Genomic DNA, 17,315 nt, shown 5'->3' on the forward strand with positions numbered 1-17,315 from the left:
GGAACCAGATTATGAATATAACACAAACACTTTAGAAACCTGATGGACATAGAGTTCGAAAAAATTGATCGGTTATCCCCAGGCGGGTGGAAAGCTGAGATAGCTGCCAGATGAACTCTGATGGAACTAAGCCAATCCTTGGTGTTTCAGAAACAAAAGATAATCCAAGATATGTCTAACTGGAGCTTGGTCTGAGGGAATACCTCTTTATATGGACCAGATGGAAAATCTCTTCTACTTAGCAATGTAACTAGACCTACTTGAAGGCTTCCTGCTATTCAGTGGCACTTCCTTAGAATAAATCTGCTCCAAGTCTGTGTCAGCTATGAATTATCCACACTGTCAGGTGGAAGGCCTGAAGTTTGGGATAACAAAGGCTGCTGTGGTCCTGGAAAATGAGATCCACATCTCTCAGGAGCAACAGTGGAGGTCTGACCAATAGGGCTAGTAGGGTTGACAGCCAATCTCAATGGGACCACACTGGGGCTATTAGAATAAGGTGAGCAGAATCTTGCTTGACTTTGGATAAGACTTTGGGCAGGAATACAACTGGAGGGAGGATATACAACATAGCTACTGTGTTGTCCATGAGCACCAATAAGTTCCACCCCTGATGTGTGGAAGGAATGCCAGAGAAGCCAGATGGATGGCTCATAGCTCCGTGATATTTATATGGAGACTTAGAGCCTGGGGAGTCCAAAGGCCCTAAATCTGAAGGTGACCTAAGTGAGCTCCCCAACCTAGATCCAATGTATTTATGACTACAGTGAGACCCTGTTGCAGAGGAGCAAAGTGAACTCCCTCACAAATATTCATAGATTCTATCTACCAATCCAGGAAGGATAACACCTGAGTGGATACTTGGACCACCATGACTATATGACGACGGGCTGGTGAATACACTGAGGCTATCCAACTGCGTAGATGTCTGATGTAGATGTAGATGCAGTCTTAGCATGCTGCACCACAGATGTGCACACTGCTATGTGTCCTAGAAGTTTGAGACAGTTCCAAACTGTGGTGATAGGGTGCACCTTTATATCTAGAGCAATGAGTTGCATCATTTGGAACATCTTCTGTGGTAGGAAAGCCCTGGCCTTTGTAAAGTCCAGGACTGCTTTAATGAATTCTGTTCTTTGAACAGGAGACAGGATGGACTTCTGGATGGACTTAGTATCCCCAGCATGACGAAAGTGAATTAAATAATGGCTGGAGAGTACCTGAAACCTGGATCAGCCCCTGACTAGCCAGTCATCCAAGTAAGGGAATACCTAAAATCCTGAATTTCGCAGGAATGGCACTACTAAAGCCATACATTTTTGTGAAAATGAAAAGAGCTGCTGATAGTCTGAAAGGCAGCCCTGAGAATTGGTAATGGAATCCGTTTACCATGAACCTGAGAAATTTTCAGAGGCTCTGGTGAATTGCCACGTGAAAATAAGCATCTTTTATTGATGCTAAGGAATTGTTAATAGACTAGATTCATCATCTGGAATTTCAGATCTAAAATAGGCCTGAACCCCCTCCCCCCCCCTTTGCTTTTGGGATTAGGAAGTAGTGGGAATAAAATCCCTTCCCTCTGAACATGGGAACATCCTGTATAGCCCCCACAAGGAGGAGAGACTGAACCTCCTGAAGTAGCATGCACCCGTGAGAGCGGTGCCTGAAATGGGAAGGTGAAGAGAAGTGGGAAAGGCGAGTAGAAATAAATGGAAGGGTGTATTCCAGTTCTGCTATGCTTAAGGCCCCTCTGATGCAGGTCCAAGCACTTAGGAAGCAGGATAGGTGGTTGGCAATAATAGGGGTCGGGAAAAATGGCACTATGGGGAGCAGTACACTGCTCTCAACCAATGGGTCAAAATGACTGCTTAGATGATCCAGATTGCCTAGAAGAGTTGGCAGCTGAAGAGACGAATAGAGGAGAAGGATGCCTCTTGCAACCCTGACCCTCTTTTTGGACAGGTCCTGGGAATGCAGCAAGAATGGCTGACACTTTTGGGAATGCTGTGGAAGGATTGGCTTTCTTTTTGCCACCGGTACATAGATCCCCAGAGACTTAAGGGTCACTCTTGAATCCTTAAGGTTCTGAAGCCTCTCATCAAGCTTTACTGGAAAACAGCAAGAGGCCTTCAAATGGGAGGTCTTGAATTGTTTGTTGCACCTCCAGCGGGAGGCCTGATTCCTGCAGCCAAGATGAACATCACATCATGATGGCGGAGGCAATAGCTCGAGCTGCAGAGTCTGTCACATCCAGGCTCACCAGCAATGCTGTTCTGACAACTAATTTGCTGTCCTCCACCAAAGCAGAGAACTCCTGCTTTGCCTCATCAGGAATCTTGTCTTTGAATTTCAGGATATTACCCCACAGGCTGAAGTCATAACGACCCAGCAGAGTTTGCTGGTTTGCAATCCTGGGCTGTAAATTTCCCATGGAATAAAATTTCTGGACAAACAGATCTAGGTTTTTTTTTTTTTTTGCTTCCGTTCCCTTTGGAGTAAAGGCCTGGTTTCCTCACCTTTCCTTTTTGTTGGCAGCTATGACCACAAGAGAGACTGGAAGAGGGTATCTGGAAGAGTGCTTGAATCCCTGTGACGGGACATAATATCTCTTCTCCACTCTTTTGGCAGTGGGAGGCAGAGAAAAAGGAGTCTTCCATAAAATCCTGACAGGCTCCAGAATAGCTTCATTTATAGGAAGAGCTACCCTTGAGGGTCCTGCGGACGCTAAAACGTCCACAAGCCCATGTGACCTTTCTTGTACCTCTTCTGGCTGGATAGCTAAAGTTGCAGACACCCTCTGCAACAAGTCTTGATGAGCATTAAAGCCATCAAGAGGTGGGGAGGTAGACTCAGCCACTACTGCCTCATCGGGAAACAAAGAAGAAGAGGCTAAAGGTTGTTGAGGAGGTCCCTCCTCTAACTCCTCTACAGGGGAGTCCCCAGCATGCAGCTCTCTCTGCACAGTACTAATCCCAGTACCGAGGGAAAAAAGATGGTGACTCTCTTGTAGATGCTCCCAGCACCTGGCTGATGTAGAGGTGCGGGAATGGAGCAGAGAGGCTCTGGAATGTGGAGGGAAGCCCCAAGGGTCCAGAAGGTAACCAGCTCTGTGTAGGCCACTGACTCTTAGAATGCTGAGGCTGTGAATGGTACCACACCAGACAGGCACCCTACTGGGGCTGTTGGGCATGCTCAGGTTGGAACACAAAGGATCCAACTTCCAAATCTGATGTAGAGTCCATTTCTTCTGACCATGGGGGAGCTGAACTTGTTGATACTGGGGGAAAGGGGTTCCAAGCCTGGAGAAGAGGGAACCAGTGAAATCATTGCTGGCTTGCCTCTAGATGCAATACATTGTAGAGATGCTGCAAGAGTAGAAGTGGCTGGTACCAAGTAGTGCTCTGGAGCTTGAGCCGGGACCGCGGGAGTGTGGTTCCAATATCTATTCCATGCAAGGCTCCTGAATCATGGGAGAAGCCAGTACCAACAAGTTAAGCAACTCTCTGGCTGCCTCAAAACCCTTGCATGTTGACGGCATTGGAAAGGGCTGCTGAGCCTGCGGTACTGAGAGGTGTGCTGATCTTTCAGGGATTATTCTCAACAGGCCCTTCCTGGTTCTGAAGTCAGCAATCCCTGCTGTCTCACAGATTGCTTTTGGGCGGGTATGACTGTTTGGAACGTCCCACTGAGACCTTGTGAACTTCTTCGAGGGTCCCAGTACCAAGTCCTTAGGAGACTTATGCAGTCTCTTCTTAGGCACCAGCGATGTAGATTTGCCTGAGAACTCTGTCAGAATGGGAGGAAGCACTCCTAACAGACTTGGATCTGCTCTGTACCCATTCAGAGCAGGAAGGTTCTGATGGCGGACAAAGTGCAGACTCCATGAGTAGGTACCTGAGCCTGGAAACCCTTTTCGAATGGGATTTGAACCCACTACAAATGTGACATTTGTCACTGACATGCACCTCTCCCAGCCACTTAAGGCATCTGGGATGTGGGTCACTCACTGGCATAGATCTGTTACATGAAAAACAGGCCTTGAAGCCAGGAAAACAGGGCATCAGTCCAGGGTCATGTCCAGTGTCCCACCAGGCACCGGTAACCCCACACTAAAAAGATAGCACATTGTAAACTTAATCCTATAACTAACCATTTACAGATATACTATACAAGACTAAAAACTATTGCACAGCTACTATTTACACTGTAAATACACAAATAGTGTAAGGGAGGGAAAATATGAAGAAACAAAGATCATCACTCCAACAACAACCATCACTAGTGGTAGGAAAGAACTGTGGTGGGTCAGGGGCAGTGCAGCCCTTTATACTTGTGCGAAGTGGCACAAGGCACCAGAGGGCGTTAACACTTCCCCGACAGGTATTGCCAAAGGAAAAATCTCTGACAACTGTGCCTAAGCCACATACACACACTTACGATGGAATGGACACTTGCAATCACTCGAACAACTATAAAATGTGACATTTTCATGAATAGAAAAGCCACAGGATCATTTGGGGGGCTAGATTCTCTACAGCGACCAGTTTCTGCTTAGTGTAGCCGATGGGGCATCTCCAAAGAAGCTAGCTGCAGTTTTACAATTCCTTAAATGAGGATTAGCAGAGATGGCTTGAGAGAAAATATTCTTTTTCTCCCCAGTGTCAGTGGTTACCAAACTGTGATAAATTACATATGCCAAGATTTCATAAGTAATCCATGATTTTGCGTGCCTCAATTTCTAAGTTCCCAGTATGAGACACATAAAAGCTGATTTTGAGAGATTTCTGAAAAATCAAGCCTGTTCAAGGTGTCTCAAAATTGGGAACCCAAACTCACTAGACACTTTTGATAATCTTGGCCATAAAACAGTCACATGACTGCTGAGACTCATAACAGTTTTACATCATTGAAATTATAACACATTTTATCATATTAATTAAATAATGCATTTTGTGCACATTCAGACCTTATCTGACAAGAAAACCTAAATAATGGAATAGGAGAAAGTTTCAGAAGAAATTTAAAATAAAGCTTTTGAGTGATGACAACAGCTTTTAAATATAATGGAATAAACATTTAGAGCTGCAATAGAGTGCCACATAGTTTATATTCCATAAACACATTTTATGATCAAACAATTGCCTTTTAAAAAAGAGAATGTGAAGTATTAAGTCAAGTTTTTTATACAGTGGCATCTATTTTATGAAAATTTCTGTAACAAACCTGCGTGTTCCATCTCTTGTGCTCCCTATCAAGTTGATTAATCAGTACCTCTGCGGCTTTGAGTGTTTCTTGTGCTTTAACTACTTCAGCTTCAAGTTTAGCTGCTTCAGTTGTTCTACTCTGGAACCTGTAAAAAAACTATACTTTTAAATTATTGCCAATTTAACTATATTTTTAAATTAGGTGTTCATTCATCGGGACTTCATAATATGTGCTTACTATACATCCAAATATGCTAGTAAATGAAATGCAGTATATTTTGGAAAAATAATATACAACAACTTATTTGTAAAATGAGAGACTTCACTGAATCATCTAGTTTTAAATCTGTGCTAAGTAGTTGGCAGAAATCACCAATATTTTTGTGCAAATGATGTAGTGGGTGGTTTAGTAACATCCACATTAGTGACGCTTTAATGTACTTTAATGTAACAGGACATAAATAGCATCAATTATTTTTCCTTTTTTTAAATGAAGGAACTAACTTCATAAAAGCCCTTACATCAGATATTTCCCTTTCCCTCTTTGCATGGTGCTGGTTACGCTTGGAGCTGTGTGAACAATTTTGGGTACCATAATAAAAGGTTTGGTTAAAAATGAATTTGAATAAAGAAATTCCACCATAGATTAGAAAAAAAGGCCATTCTATGCCTCTGTGGTATAACAGTACCTGATGGGATGGCACAAAGAAGAAAGGGAGATACTGTCACTGATTGGTCCCAATAATGAAAAATGTCTTACTAATAAATTTCCTTTCTGCTAGCAACATCTCCCACAATTCTGGACTTCTAAGTTGCTCTCCTGTCTCTGAAGCTTATGGCAAGGACAGCTCTTCAGGACATGTTGGACACAGCAGACTCAGCAGCTTACTCCATGGTATCTGCTATTTCTATGAGTAGGAGTTTGTGGCTCCAATCTTCTGGTCTCCCTCCTGAAGTAGAGCAGACATCCAGGATTTGCCATTTGAGGGTCCATCCTTCTTCTCAGAAAAAGATGGACAATAGACTGCATAGCCTAAAAGATGCCAGGGAAACACTGAAGTCCCTTGAAATTTATACACCTGCAATAAGGAAGCAATTCCAGCCCCCAGCAGGCTCACAAATATCAGAGCTTAATACCTTGTCTCCAAGACCTGCTGATAAAAATGGGAAGGAATAACAGGAGGCGACCACCACCCCCTTCATCATATGTGACAGAAGAATCCCTTTGACCAACGGCTAACTCTAAACATGCATTTTGACAGGCTTGTTGAGGGCAGCATACTACTGCTTGAAGATGAATCTGTTCCTATCCATACCTTTGCCAATCATCCATCCCACTTTCTCAGTGCTTGGACTCACATCACATCAGATCAGTGGATCCTAAGCACAATGGACCTGGGATATTCCCTTCTATCTATATTAGTTTCTATCACCACACCCCACCCCCATCCCTCTTCAAATGACTGCTTTTCAAATTTCTGAAGTGGATGCACTTGCTCATTCCACCTCAGTCCCTTCTGGGACAGGAGCCTCTGATGATTTGTAGGCTTCCACAATACATAGTTTAATCTATCTAGTGATGGAGAACTTGGAAGCTCTGAGGTTCTCGCAGTTTGGGTGGAAGGACACGAATAAAGAGCCCAACCTCCTTGTGGATTCTGTGTGTTTGAGATAGATTTTCCATACTCTTCTGACCTCTATGGCGTGCCACAGCTTTTCTTTTGGATTTTGTGGTTTTGACAGAACAAAGGAAACACAACTTCTTGGGATGTTTGGAAGGAGGAATTTACTTTAGGATGAAGGGATTCTGGCATCCTGAGCACCAACTTGTCCTCATGGAACATGCAGTAAGGCTCCTGTATAGATAAGGCTGCCAGCTCCAACACTCACCTGGCAGATATGACAGCTATTAAAAAACAAGTCTTAGTGGATAAATGAAAGGCCAAAACTGAAGTCAGAGGCTCAAAGGCATGGCTTGTCAGAGCCCTCAAAACTAGTGGTAGGTCCCATTTTTGGAAGAGTGGCCTGACCACCAGGGTTAAGGAATCTGGCTATCTGTGGATTGTCTGCTAAGGAGCCCAAGGATCCTGTGAACAGCACTCTGCTAAAAGAAGACACCTGATGTGCAATGTTACTGGGCTGAAGGCCTCTGTTTATGCCTTCTTGGAGAAAGTTCAAAATAGGTGAAATTCCAGTATTTCAGGGATTTGCAATGTGCTCTTGCTAGAACTAGACTAGATACAGAAGTACATTTTGTGTCATTACTCTCCTAGACAAAAGCAAAGTCTTAATGACTCTGGAGAGCAGAACGAGATCTTTTAGTCCTTCCCTCTCAATAGCCAGGCTGTTTCAGGTCTGGATGAAGAGGACCCTGCAAGAGGACATCCAGTCTCCACATACGGTAGATGGGGGGGCCTCCAGTTTCAGCTCTACCAGGTCTGAGAACCAAGGTTTCCTCAACCAATGAGGAGTTATCAGTATTTCCATTGTCTGTTCTCATTTTATTTTCTGGACCACTCTTCCCAGTAATGGATATGGTGGAAACACATAAAGCAGGCCCTGCGGCCAATTGTGTGATATGACATCTGTCCCCATGGATATGGGGTCTGCCTCCCTTGTGAAGTATTTTGGCCTCTTTCCAGTCATATGATTTGCTAACAGATCACTTGAAGGGAGGCTGAACGTCTGAACGATGGGATAGAAAACCTCCTGATTCAGACACCACTCAGAGTTCTTGAACCCCGTGGTTGCTCAACCAGTATTCTTTTGGTTCAGACACTCTTTGATGTGGATCGCTCTGACAGACAGCCTACTTCATTATTCTGCCTACTTCATTACTTATATTGCTTCCACATTAGTACTAGATTCCTTGTTCCCAATTAGTTGTTTAAATATGCAACCCAAGTCATATTTTGTGATTGAACCAGAATGTGGTTCCCACTTAGGGTGGACTGCAAGCTTTGCAGAGCTAGTTTGACTGCTCCCAGCTCTAGGAAGTTTATGCTGTGAGCCTTTTCTTCCTCGCTCCAGAGGCCTTGAGTTGTTTCAATCTCCAAGGGAGCTCCCTAGCCCTCCAGGCAGGCATTGGTTGTGAGGACTAAAAGATGTGGAAGGCAGATAAGCATGCCTTTCAAGATATTGTTGTGGTCTGATCAACATTATAAGGAGTTGAACATCTGTATTAGAACCCCTACTTGATTGTTCATGTGTTCCGGGGAGTGGTCCCACATCTTTAGTGTGAAGGCTTGAAGACTTGTGATGTGTGATTGTGCCCATGGAGTGATTCCTAAGGATGATACTATGAGTCCGAGCAGTTGGAAAGCACAGTGTTATTGCAGACCTCTTTTGGCTCTGGATCAAGAAAATAAATTCCTGGATGAAACTAGAGAAAAGACGGTTACTCACCGTTGTAACTGTTGTTCTTCGAGATGTGTTGCTCATATCCATTCCATTAGGTGTGCGCGCGCCGCGTGCACGATCGTCGGAGAATTTTCTACCCTAGCAACACCGGCGGGTCGGCTGTGGAGCCCCCTAGAGTGGCGCCTTCATGGCGCTGAATATATACCCCAGCCGACCCGGCGCCCCCTCAGTTCCTTCTTGCCGGCTACTCTGACAGTGGGGAAGGGGGGCGGGTTTGGAATGGATATGAGCAACACATCTCGAAGAACAACAGTTACAACGGTGAGTAACCGTCTTTTCTTCTTCGAGTGCTTGCTCATATCCATTCCATTAGGTGACTCCCAAGCCCAACTTAGGTGGTGGGGTCGGAGTGAGACATTGCTGTGTGCAAAACCGCTGATCCGAATGCAGCATCGTCCCTGGACTGCTCCACTAGTGCATAGTGAGCTGTAAATGTGTGGACTGATGACCAAACCGCAGCTCTACAAATGTCCTCGATCGGAACTTGCGCCAGGAAAGCCGTCGAGGAAGCTTGGGCCCTCGTGGAGTGAGCGGTGAGGTGCGGTGCTGAGACACCTGCCAGGTCATAGCAAGTCCGGATGCAAGACGTAATCCAGGAGGATAGGCGTTGTGAGGAGACCGGTGAGCCTTTCATTCGGTCGGCCACTGCAACGAAGAGTTGCGTCGTCTTTCTAAAGTGCCTTGTGCGGTCAATATAGAAAGCCAGGGCCCTGCGTACGTCCAGAGAATGCAAACGTTGATCCTGGCGAGTAGCATGTGGTTTAGGATGAAAGACCGGGAGAAATATATCCTGGTTTATATGAAACGGAGAAACCACCTTAGGGAGAAAGGCAGGATGTGGACGAAGCTGCACTTTATCCTTATGGAAAACTGTGTAAGGGGGCTCGGATGTAAGCGCCCTGAGTTCAGAAACGCGCCTTGCTGAGGTGATGGCTACGAGGAAGGCTGTCTTCCAGGATAGGTACAAAAGTGAACAGGTGGCCAGTGGCTCGAATGGAGGACCTGTGAGCTTGGAGAGAACCAGGTTGAGGTCCCACGTCGGGACGGGCTGACGTTGTTGTGGGTACATCCGGTCTAAGCCCTTGAGGAATCTAACGACCATCGGGTTAGAGAATACCGAGGACGCGAGTTCCCCTGGTGAAAGGCTGATATAGCGGCCAGGTGAACTCTAATTGAAGATATCGCCAACCCCTGCTGTTTTAGGGAGAGGAGATATTCCAATATGAGAGGAATAGGTGCCTGTAACGGGGACGTGGCCCGTTGTTCGCACCAACAGGAGAATCGCTTCCACTTGGCCAAGTACGTGGCTCGTGTTGAGGGCTTCCTACTGCTCAACAGAATCTGTTGGACCGAGAGTGAGCATTGTTGCTCTGCCTGGGTGAACCATGGAGCAGCCACGCCGTGAGGTGAAGAGATTGCAGGTCGGGGTGACGCAGCCGGCCGTGGTCCTGAGAGATGAGATCCGGACATAATGGAAGCGGGATCGGTGTCTGAACCGAGAGCTCCAACAGTGTGGTGTACCAATGTTGTCTCGGCCACGCTGGAGCGATCAGAATTACCTGTGCCTGGTCTCTGCGCAATTTGAGCAGTACCTTGTGGACCAGAGGAAACGGAGGGAAGGCATAAAACAGGTGGTCTTTCCAGGGAAGGAGAAACGCATCCGAGAGGGAGCCCGGAGCTCGACCTTGTAGGGAGCAGAACACGTGGCACTTCCTGTTGTCTCGAGATGCAAACAGGTCTATCTGGGGAAACCCCCACTTCTGGAAGATGGAATGTATGATGTCCGGACAGATGGACCACTCGTGCGTCTGAAAAGACCTGCTGAGTCGGTCCGCTAAAGTGTTCTGGACTCCAGGGAGGAACGATGCCGTGAGATGGATTGAGTGGGCGATGCAGAAGTCCCACAGGCGAATGGCCTCTTGGCATAGAATTGACGAACGTGCTCCTCCTTGCTTGTTGATGTAAAACATGGCCGTGGTGTTGTCGATGAGAACTAACACACAGCGGCCACGTAGGAGATTGAGAAATGCCTGGCACGCCAGGCGCACCGCCATCAGTTCCCGAACATTGATGTGCAGGGCTAGCTGGGATGCAGTCCACAGGCCCTGAGTATGGTGTTCGCTGAGGTGGGCGCCCCAACCCAGAGATGAAGCGTCTGTAACCAGGTGCAGAGAGGGTTGTGGCGCGTGAAATGGCATCCCCTCGCAAACCACATTGTGATCTAGCCACCAGGTGAGGGAGGTCAGGACCGAGTTCGGGATCATGACCACCATGTTCAGGCTGTCCCGATGTGGGCGGTATATCGATGACACCCAGGTCTGGAGTGGGCGAAGCCGAAGTCTGGCATGCCTGGTTACATACGTGCAGGAAGCCATGTGACCCAGCAGGGTGAGGCACGACCTCACCGTGGTAGTTGGGAAGGCCCTGAGCCCTTGAATGAGGCTCGTGATGGTACAAAAGTGGTTGTCTGGCAGGATGGCTTGTGCACGTCTGCAGTCTAGGACTGCGCCGATGAATTCTATTCTCTGGGTAGGTTCTAGAGTGGATTTGTCCTTGTTGAGAAGGATGCCCAACTCGTTGAATGTGTGCACTATTATGTGGACGTGAGCTCGAACTTGCTCTTTGGTGCGACCGCGTACCAGCCAGTCGTCTAGGTACGGGAACACCTGTATCCCTTGCCGACGAAGGTACGCTGCCACGACAGCCATACATTTCGTGAACACTCTTGGGGCCGAGGATAGGCCGAAGGGAAGGACTGCAAATTGATAGTGCACTCTGCTTACCACGAATCGCAGGAAGCGTCTGTGAGGCGGGTAAATTGCGATATGAAAGTATGCGTCTTTCATGTCGAGGGCGGCGAACCAGTCTCCAGGATCGAGGGAAGGGATAATGGCCCCCAAAGAGACCATGCGGAACTTCAACTTTACTACGAATTTGTTGAGTCCGCGCAAGTCCAAGATGGGCCGCAGACCTCCTTTGGACTTGGGGATCAGGAAGTAATGGGAATAAAATCCCCTGCCCCTTAACTCTACTGGAACCTCCTCTATGGCCCCCATAGCAAGGAGCGTGGAAACCTCCTGTATAAGAAGTTGCTCGTGAGAAGGGTCCCTGAAGAGGGACGGGGAAGGGGGGTGGGAGGGAGGGATTGAAGAAAACTGGATAGCGTATCCCCTCTCCACCGTGCGAAGGACCCAACGGTCCGAAGTTATAAGGGACCAAACACGGTGGAAGTGGGAGAGGCGATCTCGAAAGGAGGGGGTTGGATCCTGGGGGATGACTGGGGCGCCGTCCTCGACCGCACCTTCAAAAGTTCTGCCTAGGGCCTGAAGGTGGCCTTGGTGGCCCCTGGTTCTGACCGGATTGAGGGCCAGTCCACCTTCTCCTACCACCTCGCCCTCGCCTTCTGGCAGAGTCCTGTCTCTGACGAGGTGGAGGGGGGTAAAAACGTTGAGGCTGGGGCCTAAATGGTCTGCGCTGGGGACCCGCAACATGCATCCCCAGGGAGCGCATGATTGTCCTGGAGTCCTTGAGGCTCTGCAATCGAGAGTCCGTCTTCTCCGAGAACAACCCCTGTCCTTCAAAGGGCAAATCCTGCAGGGTTTGCTGTAACTCAGGGGGCAAACCCGAAACTTGGAGCCAGGAGGTCCTTCGCATAGCGATACCTGCGGCCAGGGTTCTCGCAGCCGAGTCCGCTATGTCCAGGGAGGCCTGTAAGGAGGTCCGAGCCACCTTCTTACCCTCCTCTACCAAGGCCCCAAACTCTTCCCTGGACTCTTGGGGAACCAATTCCTTGAACTTCCCCATAGAGTTCCAGGAATTAAAGTTGTAGCGGCTCAGGAGCGCCTGCTGGTTAGCCGCTCTAAGTTGCAGCCCTCCAGCTGAATAAACTTTACGGCCAAACAAATCGAGGCGCTTAGCCTCCTTCGATTTGGGCGCTGCGGCCTGTTGACCGTGGCGCTCCCTTGCATTCACTGATGACACCACCAGTGAACACGGCTGGGGATGGGTATACAAGTACTCGTAGTCTTTGGAGGGGACAAAGTACTTTCTTTCCACCCCTCTCGCTGTGGGTGGGATAGAGGCAGGAGTTTGTCATATCATAGTGGCGTTCGCCTGGATCGTGCGGATCAGGGGCAACGCCACTCTTGATGGGGCATCCGCCGCGAGGATATTTACAGTGGGGTCCTGCACCTCCACTATCTCCTCCGTCTGTAGGTCCATATTACGGGCCATCCTACGTAAGAGGTCCTGATGAGCCCGAAGATCTATTGGGGGTGGACCTGTGCACGACGTGCCCGCCACTGCCTCATCCGGAGAGGAAGAGGAAGATGCCTCCGGTGGTAAGGGATCCAAGGGAGGATCCTGGTCTCCCTGTTCCTGGGTCGGAGCATCACCTGCCCTTGGGTCCAGGACGTCAGGTGGTGCAGACACGGAGGCCTCCATGCCCCCTGGAGGAGGGCGAGAGATGGTGGACTCTGGGGCCCTTCTATCAGAGTGACCCGAGCGAGAGGTTGAAGTTATTGGAGCCCCTTGCGCCTGATGGTACGCCCACGGGGTCCAGAACGACCAGTGAGATGGGCCATGAACAGGGTCCTCTGCTACCTCTTGCCAATGGCCTATATCTTGCTCCTCGGCTTGCCCCTGAGGGGGGTATGCCGATCTCGATATGTCCTCAGAGGAGCGAGACACCGATCTCGATGGCCATGGTGGTGCCGAATGCGTCGAGACGAATCCCGTGGGATACGGTGCCGCACGGTGCTGGTCTGGAGATGTTCTATCTCTACGCGGTGCCGGCGATCGGTGCCGAGATCGCGATCGGTGCCGATGACCTCGCCGGTGCCGGGAGTCGGATCTGGACCTAGACGATGACCTGGAGTAGGCCCGGTGCCGGGAGCGGCCTCTCGACGTCGAGCGTCGATCGTACCGGTGCCGAGAACTACGTCTCGACGTTGATCGGTGTCGACGATCATAGCGGTGCCGAGACGTAGAGCGGTGCCGCGATGATCTTGGCCGCGAGTACGACCGGTGCCGAGGTGATATCCGGCGCCGGGACTGCGAGCGGCGTGGGGACCTGCTTCGGGACCTGGACCGATGCCGTGGTTCCAGCCCCTGCGATGGAGGGCGCATCAAGGCAGGTTTCCCCCTAGATTGGACCGGACGAGTCAACGGTGCCGACGGTGCCGGTGGTTGGGGCGGTGCCGGCTCCGTGAGGGCGATCAAGTCTCTTGCCGTCGCGAAGGTCTCTGGTGTCGATGGGAGGCACTGTATCACTGCCGGTCGCGGTGGTGACTCTGTCTGCACCGGACTCAACGGCCTCGGAGCCGGAGTCGACGGTGCTGGAGGCACCTGTTTTCGGTGCTCCACAGGCGGACGCGGCTCTACCCCCGGCACCGGGGGAGCCGGCGTCTTCGGCACTGAGGTCCCCGTCTTATGGGATTTTTTATGTCCCGGGGATAATGAACGGCGCCGAGGCACTTGCTGTGAGTGCGGTGCCGACGAGGTCCGGTGCCGTGGAGGCTTGTCCGACGTGGTCGGAATGGTCGGTGCCGCCGGGGCACTGCGCACCGAGGTGCTAGGTGCCGGGGCCTGACGCGCCGATGGAGCGTCCGGGCTAAGTGCCGCCTCCATAAGGAGTTGCCGGAGCCGAAAGTCCCGCTCCTTCTTGGTCCTCGGTCTGAAGGCCTTACAGATCTTGCACTTATCTGTTTGATGGGACTCTCCCAGGCACTTCAGACACGAGTCGTGCGGGTCACTCGTTGGCATAGGCTTAGCGCAGGAGGCGCACTGTTTGAAGCCGGGAGCCTTGGGCATGAGCCCGGCCACGCGGCCGGGGGAAAAAGGGGGAGATAACCCCCTTAATCCCCTTCAACTATATAACAACTATAAACAAAGTGAATAACCAACTATTTAACTATAAACAACTAGAACTATAACTATAACTGTGAATAACTGGATAAGCTAGGGAGAGTGGAGAACAGCTACGCCGCGCTCCACAGTTCCAACAACCGTCAGGGGCGGTAAGAAGGAACTGAGGGGGCGCCGGGTCGGCTGGGGTATATATTCAGCGCCATGAAGGCGCCACTCTAGGGGGCTCCACAGCCGACCCGCCGGTGTTGCTAGGGTAGAAAATTCTCCGACGATCGTGCACGCGGCGCGCGCACACCTAATGGAATGGATATGAGCAAGCACTCGAAGAAGAACTTTTCTTGGCACTGATGATGAAGCTGTGTGGCTGGAGAAGATTCAGCATCCAAGACATGGCCCTGTGAGCTGACTGCGATGGAGCTCTGATCAGGATGTCATTCAGGAAGTGGTACAAGTGAGTTCTCTATGACCTGAGCCTGGCTATTATCACCACCACCATCTTTGTAAAAACCCTGGAGCCCAAAGACAAGTCGAACAGGAGTGTTTGGTACTGATAAAGTTTCCTAAGGTAGGCAAACCTCAGAAGTCTGTAGTGGCGTGGTCTGATAGGGATATGGAGATATGTATCCACACTATCTACTGAAATCCAGAAGTCCCCCTAGAACAAAGATGACACCATAGAGGCCAGGGTCTCCATTTGAAACTTTGTTTTCTTCATCCACTTGTTGAGCCTTTTGATGTTGAGAATATCTCTGATAGTCCTCATGCACTTCTGTACAATGAAGATGAAGTAGAACCCAGAGAACCATCTCTATTACTCCCATATCCTCAGTGTGAGATATTTCCTTCTGGATCAGATTATGTTTTATAGGTTTGCTGGAGCTGGGTGATTGGATGATGAACTGATGGGGTGCAGACAGCAGCTCGAGGGAGTATCCCTCACTATTTCCCTGACCCACTTGTTTGTGGTCCATGAAAACCATTCCTCCAGGAAATGGAAAATCCTGCCCCCTAGATTCAGCTTTGGGTGAAGGCCTATGAGATCTTTGTCATAAACTGGATGTTGGGTGGCTGAGGTCCCTCAGGACTTCCTCCCTGGATCTCGATACCACTGTTTTCCCTTGCAGAATCTGTCGTCGTTTTATTGGTACCTCTGCGAGGACAAAAAGTGAAAGGAGTGCATTTGTCTGACCATTCTATATTCTTTCCTGAGGGCTCTCAGTGGGAAAAGAGGCACTCTTTGCATTTTGCTGCATTGTCAGCCACATTATCCAGGTTTTCTCCAAAAAGGAAGGAGCCTGTAAACTTAGCTGATTTTAGAACCTGCTTAGAGTCAGTAACAACTCCCAAGGATAGAGCCATAGATGGTGCCTGGCTGAACTGGAAACCCTGGCTCGGACTTAGAATGTCATTGCATCCCTTGAGTCATCAGCTATTCAAACACGGTTGCTAGGAAGACTTTAAAGTGGAGCCAAAGTCAGGTGATCTCTGTCCTTAAGGGCTTTAAGGTCTTCCAGCTAAGAGAGATGGTCCCGCAAAGCAGGTAGCTGCCAGGGACACTTGGAGGGTAGTAGAGGCGGCTTCATAGCTCTTTTTGAGGGTGGCCTCTATATTTCTATCCATGAGGTCCTTAAGGTAGAACTCCCCTTCTGAGGGAATAACTATATCCTTGGCAAGTGACACTACAGTGGCATCAATCTTGATTATCTCTGCAACAGAGCCCTTTGGTTCTTAAATGTTACAGAAACTGAGGTTGCTCTTGTTAATATGCTTCCCCTTATCAGACTTGTTCCATTCATCCCTAATCACTTGCTTGAAGGAGAAGCAAAGGAGTACTGCAGCCTCAAGAGAGTATTTTGAGGGGAGACATTTACTCTGAGGCTTACTCTTTGGGGCCTGCTCAGATTTCAGAGGCAGATAGCTCACCTTCCTCAGTGGAGATGGAGAAAGAGAAGTCAGAGGACTCATATCTCCTGGATTTTTTGTACTTTTTCTTTCCCTTTTTAGCATTTTCAGATTTTTTAACATGTTTAGCTTGCTTTGGGAGTGCAGAAATGCTGCTGTGGCTTTGGTGAGGACTTTTGTGACTGGTCTTTCTTAGGGCCTAGAGCCCTTTAGAGAGGTCTGTCTCACAGTCCTCCCCCCAGTGGGTCCCATTCCTTCTGGGAGAGGGGTGCAGAGTCTTTGCCAGAGCCCTTCTGGGTGGTTTGTGAGAGAGGACGGCTGCTTCTTTTTCCAAGGTGCTCAGGATCCACTTTAAGACTTGGGGGGTGGGGACTTGTGGCCCTGCAAGCCTCCCCTCTTTGTTTTGAAGACGTCCCCTAGGCTTTATCGCAAGTCAAGTGGTCAGGGTCCTCCTCACTTCTGGAGCCCCTTCCTGCTTTGCACTGGGGTTCCTGGTCCATTTTCCCCCCATTGGAGTTGCAGCTGCCTAAGTGGGTACAGGACCTAACCTACCTATCTGACCTGCAGCCCCTGGACCTAATGGAGTTAGGAATGGAAGGCTGGGTGCAGACTGGGCCAAACTCTACATCTGTTGATCCTGGGAAGGCTGCCTCACATATAAGTATGTCGACACTGTAATTAAACAGCTGTGACTGGGCCGTGTTAGCTGACTCAGGCTCGGGCTGCAGAGCTATAAAATCGATGGATAGATATTCGGGCTGAGGCTGGAGCCCAGGCTCTGAGACTCTGCAAGATGCTTTACTACAATCGAGGCATACATGCTTGGGTTTGGCCCAGTGCTTTCTTGGCTGCTCGGTATTCTTCTGAGGAGCCAGCAAAGAGATGCTGCAGCAGAGGCTCAGGGAGCGTTAAACCCCAAGT

The 17,315-nt window shown here is 49.3% G+C and overlaps 1 protein-coding gene across 1 annotated transcript in view; it reads right to left on the bottom strand.

The window, feature by feature from the left end:
- Positions 1–17,315, bottom strand: part of DYNC2H1 (dynein cytoplasmic 2 heavy chain 1) — a 392,465-nt gene that overhangs the window by 230,904 nt on the left and 144,246 nt on the right. The window contains exon 61 of the mRNA XM_054015569.1: positions 5,224–5,350. Within this exon, the coding sequence (XP_053871544.1) occupies positions 5,224–5,350 (127 nt within the window). The remainder of the gene's footprint in view (positions 1–5,223; positions 5,351–17,315) is intronic.

The sequence above is a fragment of the Malaclemys terrapin genome, chromosome 1 (assembly GCF_027887155.1).
Source record: "Malaclemys terrapin pileata isolate rMalTer1 chromosome 1, rMalTer1.hap1, whole genome shotgun sequence".
NCBI lineage: Eukaryota > Metazoa > Chordata > Testudines > Emydidae > Malaclemys > Malaclemys terrapin.